Genomic DNA, 11,683 nt, shown 5'->3' on the forward strand with positions numbered 1-11,683 from the left:
TGGTTAAAATACTTTGCAGGGGGAAAAAAACAAACAAAAACTTCTTCCCCATTTAAACTTGATTTCCTGTTGTATATAATCAAAGCAGTGTGGCATTGGCGAGAGAATAGACAAATAGATCAGAGGACAGAATAGAGAACCCAGAAATTGACCCACACAAATAAAGTCAATAGAAGATCAAAAGACAATTCAATGGAAAAAAAAGATATTCTTTTCAACAAATGGTGCTAGAACAACTGGACATCCATGCAAAAAAAAGAATATAAACACTGACCTTACACCTTTCCCCAAAATAGCTCAAAACAGATCATAGACCTAAATGTAAAATACAGAACTATTTCCACAGTGGCCGCACCAATTTGCAATCCCACCAACATTGCACAAGGGTTCCCTTTTCTCTGCATTCTCACTATCACTTGTTTATTGATTTATTGATGATAGCCAATATGACAAGTGTGAGGTGATATCTCATTGTGGTTTTGATTTGCTCTTCTCTGGTGATTAGATATTGAGTATCTTTTCATATGTTGGCCATCTGTAGGTCCTCTTTGGAGAAGTGTCCAGGTACTCTGCCCACTTTTTAATTGGGTTGTTTGTTTTTGTGGTGTTGAGCTGTATGAGTTCTTCATAAATTTTGGATGTTAGCCCCTTATCAGATGTATCCTTGGCAAATAACTTCCAGAACTGTGTTGAGTAAGAGTGATGAGAATGGGCTTCCTTGCCCTTTTCCAAACCTTAGGGGGAAATGTTCAGTCTTTCACTGTAATTATAATGTTAGCTGTAAGTTTTTGTAAATGCTGTTTGTAAGTTGAGCAAGTACTCCTTCTGTTTTTATTTTTCTGAGAATTTTTCTCATGAATGGGTGTTGGCTTTTGTCAAATGCTTTTAAGCCTGTTAATATGGTGGATTATGTTGACTGATATTTAAATATTGAATCAGCCTGGCATCCCTGGAATAGACCGTACTGAGTCATGGTGTATAATTTTTTTTTATATTGCTGAATTCTCTTTTAAACTTTTGGAAATTGTGGTTATCAAGTTTATTTGTCTTAAGAACATTTTGAGGAGCCCTTTACCTGCTTATTAAGACTAAAATTGAATGATGACTGTGGAAAAGGAGAAAAGTTACCAAATCTGAGAAAGACAAATTATAGGCGCAATCATGTGTTCATTCTTTGATGTAAAAGGAACTGTGAATCTAGATGTGGATAGTCTGTTCTTCGTGGCAGTTTAAATTGTCTAGTATGATGATAAAATTTGGAATGAAGAGATCCTCCAATGACCTGGAGATTACTAGATTAGAGGGAAGGGAGAGGATAGAGAAATAGAATGAACCTCAGAGTATACCTTTTTGCTCGAGTAGGGATGAGTGATAATCTAGAAGTAGTTGGGGGAAACCAGAACTGATTGTGGAGAAAGAGAGGGGAAAGAGGTACTATTTATCAAGATGGTAAGAGCCAGGGCTGGCCGAGTGGCTCAGTTGGTTAAGAGTTGGCTTAAGAACGCAAGCTCTGAGCAACAGGGCCGCCAGTTCAATTCCCACATGGGCCAGTGATGCTGCGTCCGAGCTGAGCTGTCGCTAAGCTGCCAACAGGTGGCAGGATGGCTCAGCTGGTGCAACAACAAGATTGCCTGTTCGATGGTGGGCTACATACTCCCATTAGCAACTAAGACTGAACTCGGCACCTTGAGCTGAGCTGCCGCCCGGATGGCTCAGTGGATAGAGCATGTGCTCTTCACAATAAGTCTGCTGGTTCACCTCCAGCGTGGGATGGTGGCTACGCCCACCCGCAACTAAGACTGAACACAGCACCTTGAGCTTAGAGGCCATGAGCTGCCAATGGGACGCCAGATGACGACTGGCGCCCTCCACAATGAAGATTGAAGAACAACAACTTGGCTGGTCCCCTTCCCCAATTCCCCAAAACTGTTCCCCTCCCCCATTTCCCCAATAAAATCTTAAAAAAAAAAAAGACAGTAAGAGCCAAATCTCTGAAGTCAGACTGCTCAGATTTAAATCCTAGCTGTGCTGATGATTGTGTGGCCCACGAACGAGTTAATTCTCTAGGCCTCAATTTGTTTATCTGTAAATAATGAGAATGGTAGAATCAATGTCATAGAGTTGTGAGGATGAAGTTACAAATAAGGCATTTAGAATAATATCACTCATAATAAGCTCTCCATAAGTATTAGGTATCATTAGTTTTAACAAAGTTAGCAATGAATAGATTGTCTACTCTTTTGCACTTACAAGTTTATTTAATTGATTTTATCTTCATTAAAACTATTAACACAAAACTAGTTTGTTGAATTTGGCAATAGAATTATTTATTATTATATTATACTTCCTGGATTTTAAATACACTCATACTCCATGTAACGACATTTTTTGGTCAGTAAAAACTGCCTATGCGATGGTGGTCCTGTAAGATTATAATGCAGCTGAATTTCCTGGAAGAAATGGAAGGAAATGTGATTCAGGAGGATTTTTTTTTTTTTCTCCTATGCCGGGAGCAATATCTGTGGGGCTTGGCAATAGTATCCCTCTCACTCACAGCACCTCAATTTTGAGTGCAACTTACTTCCTAGTCAGTCAGAGGAGCCTGTCCCCCAGTGCTACATACTCAGGGTGCTACATCTTCCCAGACCTAGCTGGATGATCTTCAGAGCACATTGCTGTAACTTGAGAGTATGTTGTTATTTATTACTGTTGAGAACCTAAGATCCTGTACAAGGACACAGGTCCTTAGGCGCTACCCTAACAAGTATTAAATGCCACTGCCACTTTGGTAAAAGCTTTCTGTGGTGATATGGAGCTGGTCTGTCCCTGTACTTTGGAAATATTTTCAGGTTGAAATGATGTAAAGCAGAGATAAGTTTTATTCCTTCCATCAGTTCAATGCCAGAGAGAGCCCTTTTTACCAGATAGGATCAATGGAACGAAAAACAAATTTCCAAAGTCAAAGTATTAGTCCTCAATTCTGTACCCTCTCCATGTTAAATCCCCCCCCCTTTTTTTTAATTAGTTTCAGGTGTACAAAACAGTGCAATAGTTATACTTTTTACCCCTCACAAAGTGACAACACCCCTCCCCCAATCCACCGCCCCACTACACGCCCCCCCCCCGGACATCACACATATCTATTACAATTCCATTGACTCCACTCTACACACTATACTCCACGTCCCATGACTATATATGTATATATATAAATTCAATTATAGTTGACATACAACATTATTCATTGTCAGCTTCAGGTGTACAGTGCTGTGGTCAAGCCTCTACACCGTCCATGAAGTGGTCTCCCTAACAAGACATGTGACCATCTGACACCCTACAAAATATTTACAACATTATTAATTATATTCCCCGAACCATCTTTCATGTCCCTGTGGCAATATCGTAGTTACCTGTTTATGCTGTCTAATCCTTTCACCTTCTCCCTCATCCCCACCCCGCCCCATCTAGCAACCATCAGTTTTTCCTCTATGTCTCTGATACTATTTCTGTTTACTTTGCTCATTCATTCAGTTTTTTAGATTCCACATATAAGTGAGATCATATGGTATTTGTCTTTCTCCGACTGACTTGTTTCACTTAACGTAATAGTCTCTAGGTCCATCCATATCGTTGCAAATGGTACGATTTCCTTCTTTATAGTGGAGTAATACTCCATTGTATAAATATACCACAGTTTCTTAATCCAGTCGCCTACCAATGGGCATTTCGGTTGTTTCCAAGTCTTGGCTATTGTAAATAGTGCTGCAATAAACATTAAACACCCCTTTTTTAATGACTACTACAGAGTTCCTTAACCTGACCATTGCTCCAACATGCAGTAGCCATGACAATCCCCGATATTCCTTTATCTCTCCACCTTGCTTTCTTATTCCTGCTGATCCTCAGGCCACCTTTCACTCCTGACAGTCACTGATACTGTGATCTGTGCCTCACCCAGCCAGTTTCTCCTAGATATTTCCAGTCAGCCTGACCCACGCCTGTTCATGGAGCAGCACCGACAGCTTCGATGTTCTGTTTCTGACCCTGTGGGAAGGAAGCAGGTGGAGGGTTCATGGGACAGTTTATAAAGTCTGAGTACTTACTGTACAGTATGACCTAGGCCTTCACACTCACTCGCCTCTCACTCACTCACTCACTCACTCACTCAACTCACTCACTGATTCACCCAGAACTACTTCCAGTCCTGCCAGCTCCATTTATGGTACGTGCCCTATACACCTGTGAATATGGTACTTTTTTTTTTTCTTATCTGAGCCATCCTGACACCTGTGAATAGACTGAATAAATTGTGTACCATTTTTTATCTTTTACACCATATTTTTACTGTACCTTTTCTATAGTTAGATATGTTTAGATATACAAATACTTACCATTATATTACAGTTGTGTGCAGTATTCAGTACAGTAATATGCTGTACAGGTTTGTAGCTTAAGAACAATAGGCTGTACCGTATATTCTAGGTGTGTAGTAGGCTCTACCAGCTAGTTGTGTGTAAGTGCACTCTCTGTATGATATTTGCACAGCAATGAAATCACCTAATGATGCATTTCCGTTAAGGGAGCCATGACTTTGTCTTATTTTTATGTCCTTTGATGTACTAAGAAGCTCTGGTGAGGACACTCAACCAAACAATTGTTTTGAACAAGGAAGTATTCACCCACGTCTAGTTAACCACACCCTCTTTTATGACCTTGTGACCAGTTTACCAAGACACCTGTAAGCATATGTGTTGTTTAGCTCTATATCCATAGAGGTTAGTGCCTTATCTTTGTAGCCACATCTGACCCAGTACCTTCGAGGGGCACTTCCATACATGTTTGTTAACAAAATAAATGAACACTTTGTAATCAGTAGATTTCACCAGAATGGTGGGTTTATTTGGAAATTTATATTAACTTTATGCTTAGATTTAGAAATAGTCTGTAGTTATTGAGAAATTACTGTAATAATAGCAAAAAGTACTTACTGCTTACTATGTACCAGGTACTGTTGCAATCACTATATATATAAACTTCTCTTAACAAGTAGGTCTTACTATCGTTGCCATTTTACAGATGAGAAAGATGAGGCATAGAGTAACTTGCCTAATGTCACAGAGCTAATCAGGGGTAGAGCCAGCATTCAAAAAGCCACACAGCCTGGCTCTTAATCTCTTTACCGTCTTGTAATTTTTGAAATTCTTAATCGTAGGATTTATATAAGATATACATTTTTAAAGCCCATCTTTGTTCTCTAATTCATGCAGTAAATTAGATTTCCTGATCCACTACTTTATAGTAAAGCTTCAAATTATTAGTTTAAATAATAAACTTAGAATTTATTTATGTATGTATTTATTTTTGAGGTGATACTTTATTGCACTATATAACTTCAGTTGTACATTGTAATTCAATATATGTATATACTACAGCATGCTCACCGCCAAAAGTCTAGTTTTCATCTGTCACCATGTATTTGACCCCCTTTAACCATTTCGCCCTCCCCTGCTTTCCCTCTGCCAACCACCAATCTGTTGTCCATATCTATCTGTGAGTTTGTTTTCATTTTATTCTGTTTAGAAATTCTTTGGTAAAGAAGTATTTGGAAAAAATATATACAAGTATTTATTTAAGTGCCTGCTGTGTACCATGTACTATTCCAGATGGATACAGATGTCTGGGAGTTTGTTTTCCTACTTCCTGCTGTAAAGCTGCCCCATTACCAAACTTAGCTGCCTATAAATTCCTCCCTAAACGTTTTTTTTAGGTAGTTTCTTCCCAGTATGTGATGCACATAAGCAAATATTTTATAGATCAAAGGTGTATTTGGTTTCTTTATTCAGATTCGTGAATTCTAAAGTGTGGTAAGCTGAGATTCAGTTTAGTTTCCCAAAAAAGGAAGGAACTTTAAAGTGTAAATAATTATTACTTCTAGGCATCAGAACTATATTTACCTATCCTGTCTCAAAAAGTTGTAATTCTTAAGTTTAGAATAGATGATAGTGACAACTTTGAGCTATCGAGATTAAAGAAGTTTCATTTATTTATGCTGACATTAAAACAGCTCTGACTTTAATCATTAAGTTCCTCTGTGGAAGAAATAGATTTAAGCCAACAAATAAAAGAAAGGTGAAAATTACACATGTGGATAAATTAAATTTATTTCAGATCCAGAATTTTTTCAGATGCTTTCAAAAGTCTGGATATTCTGTTGAATAAATGGCTGAAAAGTTTATCTATAAAATGTAGAAAAATAAAGTACAAGTTTTAAATGTGCTTTTAATAATTACAGAATTTGAATTTACTTTTTATTGCAGCTCAGACCGTCTGATAGAAGAGACAATAAGGTAGGAAAATTTTTTGTTTTACTTTATTGTGTTTTTTTTGTTTCTTGGCACATAAAGGAACACATCAGGTTAAGTCTATAATAGAGTTAAAGTTAATTCATCCTCCTCAAAAATGAGAATTTCATTAAATGGTAATGTATTTTTACTGTGTCTTTCTCTTATAAGAGATAGCTGAAGTCCAAAACATTTGTTTCCAGAATTACTAGAATTAGGCTGTTTTATGAAGGTTGAGCTTTCTGATTAATTCATACTCAATATTTTCAGCCTCAATCTTTTTACTCTCATATTTTAATGGAAACCAATCTTAAACATGGGATTTAGTAAATGCCTTATTTATACCATTTATGTAGACTTGGTTTCTGTTACAACAGCTATAGAAAATCTGCTGTAATGATTTAGTATTATCTGTATTAGCATTAAAGTCGTTTTTTGCCTAACGTAGGGACATTTATTTGTTGGTTTGAACTGCTGAATTCTCTAGGTTTAGCGAGTTTTCAATACTGATTTTAGGACAGTAAGAAAGTAAGTTAACTAGGTATAGTCTCTACACATTAGAATTCAGCAATGTCTAAAGCATTGTTTTTCAGGAAAGGTAGAATGAAATACATGGGAAAAACAAACAAGGGGATTCTTACCATAGGCCTTGGTATTGTGCTAAAGTGCTTTACATGTTTTATTTAATCTCCTCAATAACCCATAAGATAGACACTGATCTTTAGACAAAAACAACAGAAAATTATCTCCAAAAACAACAGAAAATTAAGGTAAGTTAGATGCCGATGGTCACATGACTGACAAATAGTATTAAAGATTCAGGTCCTCAAACCTGAGCCTCTCTAACTGTAGAACCAGAGTTTTAACTGAACCACTACTGTATTTGTTTACCATCTTGTAGAAAAGAATACAAGCTTGGAGTGCGGTATGGTTTGAAACCTAGCAGTGCTATTATTAGATCTCTGTTCTTGACTAAATTACTTGGGCTCTTCATTTTCTTATGTGTTTAAAAATAATGGAATTGATGATAATACATACCCTAAGATTAAGCAGATAATATGAGTAAAATGCCTAGTACAATACCTGGCTGATACCAGGTAATCTGTAAATGGTAGCTCTAGTATCAATTTTTTTTTTTTACTTTTTATTTTGATATCATTTCAGAAAAGTTTCAATAATACAAAGAATGCCAATATACCCTTTACCTAGATTTCCCAAATGTTAACATTTTGTCACATTTGCTTTTTCATAATTTTTTTCTGAACTACTGGACAACAACTTGCAGACATGATGCCTCTTTACCCCTAAATATTTCAGTGTTCATATCCTAAATGTTTATTTATACTGATATGGATTCTTATTTTATTTGGTGGGTTATAAGTTTCTACTATTATTTAATAATCTTAGTAAATTAGAATCTCATAATAATATGCAGTCGTTGTATCTTGGAATTTTGTTTAAATTGCATGCACTGAGTCTTCCATCTGAACAAAGTTTTTACCAAATTGTCTAATTGTTAACTGAAATATCTCCTTGTGATGCTTTCTCTTTCATCAGCACATAAGATCAGATCACATTTTGCCAGAGATTCCCTATAGCCCTTTTTATTTTTTTCTTCCTTTTATTTCTTCCTCTTTCTACCTGATCTTCTTGGGCCAGGCTAAGCTTTCCAATTCAAAGCTGGTCTAGTTAAGGGTAATACATGAGTATAAAAATTTGAATACCTAGTAGATTAGGAACATTTGAGAACCATTGAATCACTGGTCCTATTATTTTGCTAGTCAAAAAGCAAAAAAACATTGATTAGAAGGTCTCTTATTTCACTTGTTCCCTTTGTTTCAAAATATGATAGATATCACAAGTGAAATTTCATTGACTACAAAGCTAGTTATGATTACTTATGGACAATATACAATTTTTAAGTGTCAAATAATTATTTTTGTATATTCTATATGTAAAATTTTACTTTTTGTGATACATTTTAAAAAGATGTACACAGCTTGGGGTGACCGGTTAGCTGAGTTGGTTAGAGCATGGTGCTCATAACACCAAGGTTGCTGGTTCGGTCCCTACATGGGCCACTGTGAGCTGTGCCCTCCTTAAAAAAAAGAGTCAACTGTGCCACTGTAGCATGAAAGCAATGTGTAACCAATGACCATGGCTGTTCCCCAATTTAAAAACAAAAAAAACTGATTATAAACTTCGGCATCAATGTATTGACAAGAACTAATATTTTTAATATTTATAAATTCTTAAGCTTTAAATGTATAACTAGTATTGTCTTTTGTTGGAAATATATGTGTGTGAGTAGTTCACAGAACAGGTAAGAAAGTTGAAGTTCCAGTAAGCACATCAATGATTTATCATTTTAAAAGCATTATATATTATTTGGAGCTTACGTTTTGCCTCTTAGTATTTGAACCTTGAAATAACAACAGCTACTAGATTTCACTCAGCTTGAATCCCAGTGATGGAATGAGATGGGAAAGTATGTCTAGATGTACTTTGTGTGGTACTGGAAATCATGCATATTCAACAAGATAATAACATAATGTATGTTGATAATATCCATTCTCCAAGGAATGCAAAGTGCTTTGTGGAAATTACTTTTTAATCTTCTGTATCTACTTCTGAGTCAAAGTGCATGGGAGATGGTGATAGTCCCAGTTTATAAAACAGAGGCATATATGATTCAAAGATTGGCCTCAGATTGCTCCACCCAGGTTTGAATTCTGTTACTTTATACAAGACCATAATACCTATTTTAAAATACCTTGTGAAGTAAATTTATTTTAAAGCAACCACATTTTAAATGTTTCATATTCTGTTATAGACATATACTTAAACTGAAAAATTATAAGAACTAATGATACAAAGTATCATTATATATAAATATATATAATTAATTATATATTACAAAAGTACAATGTTTTTATTGTAACAATTTAAATAATTCTATAAATGTATAAAGAAAAAAGGTTCATCTCCTGGTTAGTGCCCCTCCATTCCTCCCCCTAAAGTAACTTGTATTAACTGGCAGTTGTGTATCTAATACTTTTCTTACTGTCATGCAAACATACACAGAGATGTTTCAATTGTTTCTTAAAAAAGGACTCATACTCTACATATTCTGGCGCTTGTTTTAATCATTCAGTATATCATAAACACCCCTCCAGATTAATAGAAATAACACCCAACTTATTTTTAATAACCAAGTATTATTTCATAATGATTATACCATAACCTACTAAACCAGTGGTTCTCAACCTGTGGGCCGTGACCCCTTTGGGGGTCGAACAACCCTTTCACAGGGGTCGCCTAAGACCATCGGAAAACAAAAAGATATTTACATTACGATTCATAACAGTAGCAAAATTACAGTTATAGAGTAGCAACGAAAATAATTTTATGGTTGGGGGTCACCACAACATGAGGAACTGTATTAAGGGGTCGTGGCATTAGGAAGGTTGAGAACCACTGTAAGCTATTCTAGTGTTGTTTCCAATTTGGGGGGTGTGGGGGGGAGATGGTGGGGTTTATCTTTTACTATTCTAAACAATGCTTCAATAAATACCCTTTTATTTATCTTCTTATACACTGTTTTTTTTCTTTTTTGCCTTCTCAGATCTTGAAATTTCAGTTTTGATTCCTTTGTCATTTGCTTGTAGTACTCTGCCTGCCATTTTGCCCCAGCAGTATACTACTAGGTCCTGCCTGTCCAAAAATGTGTTGTCAGCTTCCCGAAACGTCAGGCTGTTAGAGACCCTAAAGCAATGTCATACCAGGTGCTAGTGGATGGCCCAGCAGCTTTTCCTCCTAGGGGCTGGGCATCACACCAGCTGGTACACTGTCAGCCTCCTGCTTACAGGGCTCTCTGGCCATATGTGGCAGTCCTTTTCTAGCTGCAGGGCCTGGGGGCAGTTCAGTCCATCACTGCAGCCCCTGTACATGCAGACCTGTTTCTTCTACTGTCAGAGCTCCTCAGGATGCAGTGAAACCTAGGCCTTGGCCCCAGCCTGGAAGTAAATCTAGTCTTCCTGCCATCAGTTCAAACCCTGGTTCTTCCCTTGCTTGAGAGAGTGTAGCCCTCCCTGGCTTTCTTCCCTGGAGATCTCAAGAGAACTTGGGACTGCAAATGTGCTGTCCCCGGCATGTCTGCCTTTGTTTTTGTGTTCCCCAGGGGGGTAATTGGGACAGAGATGAGGTCAGGAATTTGTGTTATGACCACCATCTTCCCAGAAGCTCTTCAGAAGCAATAGCCTTTAAAAGAAATGTTTCACATATTTTCAGAATTACTCAAAAACATTCTGTTTCCTGTTGCTTTTTATCATGTCAGTATCTAAAACAGTGCCCCGTGTGTCACATATGAAAATGGATACTGACCCCATACTCTAGGATTGTAATGTCCAGGGAGATAAGACTGTTGGAAGTGAATAATCCTGGCAGTGATAGCAAAAAGATGTTAACTGAGATTCTTTTTAAAAGGATGTCAAAGTAGTCACAGAGAAGAGACTATACTCTGCAAAAAGTGGCTTTTCCTTCTCTCTCAGTAGTTTGATGAATCTGTGACCTTTGTCACCTGGCTTAGAAATCCAGCATAATTGTTGCAAGTGTGTCCTAAAATCTGCTTGGTATGTTCTCAAGTAGAATTTTGGAACATAGTCTTTTCATAAATTGAAGGCTTATTGTATATGAATATTTTGTGATATGTTACACTTTTGGTTCTGTTTTTATGATTGTATTCCCTACTTCCCTCTCAACAGTTTTTCCTGATTAAGGATATTTTAGTAGCTGGCTCTAAATGGCTTAAAATGGTTTTAAAACCATTTTAAGAAGTTCTTATAATATTTGTCTATGATTTCTCTGTTAATGTCTTATTTCGTTTGTTACTTTGGGGAAAAAACACAGGAAATGGCTTATTGTCCCAAAGACATCAGAGGGCGGCAGTGGGGATGGAGTGGTCATTCAGAAAAAGGACAATGGGAAAGTGACTTAGGAAGTGATTTTTTTTTTTCATTTTTCTGCCCAGTGCTTTTCAAGATGATGTTGTTCACCTTAGTTTTCTGCTCACTTTCAAGGGTATGATGGCTCCATGCAGGATGACCTTAAATGCCAGTTTAATTAGCTTCTCTTCTCCCTTGCAGCATTGCTATGGCAACAAAAGAAAATATGACTTCACAGAGAGGAATGTTGAAGTCGATTCACAGCAAAATGAACACTTTGGCCAGTATCCTTTCTGAAACCTGTGGGGATTTTTTGGGAGGGAAATAGTTATATGTGCTTTCTTTCTCTTTCTCTTTCTCTCTTTCTCTCTTTCTCTCTTTCTCTCTTTCTCTCTTTCT

The 11,683-nt window shown here is 36.8% G+C and overlaps 1 protein-coding gene across 2 annotated transcripts in view; it reads left to right on the forward strand.

Moving 5' to 3' along the window:
• GOSR1 (golgi SNAP receptor complex member 1) overlaps positions 1 to 11,683 on the forward strand; it is a 42,892-nt gene that overhangs the window by 26,344 nt on the left and 4,865 nt on the right. For both annotated transcript variants that reach the window (XM_019650524.1, XM_019650525.1), the window contains exons 7-8: positions 6,318 to 6,347; positions 11,486 to 11,568. In XM_019650524.1, the coding sequence (XP_019506069.1) occupies positions 6,318 to 6,347; positions 11,486 to 11,568 (113 nt within the window). The remainder of the gene's footprint in view (positions 1 to 6,317; positions 6,348 to 11,485; positions 11,569 to 11,683) is intronic.

The sequence above is a fragment of the Hipposideros armiger genome, unplaced genomic scaffold, assembly GCF_001890085.2.
Source record: "Hipposideros armiger isolate ML-2016 unplaced genomic scaffold, ASM189008v1 scaffold_141, whole genome shotgun sequence".
Lineage (NCBI taxonomy): Eukaryota > Metazoa > Chordata > Mammalia > Chiroptera > Hipposideridae > Hipposideros > Hipposideros armiger.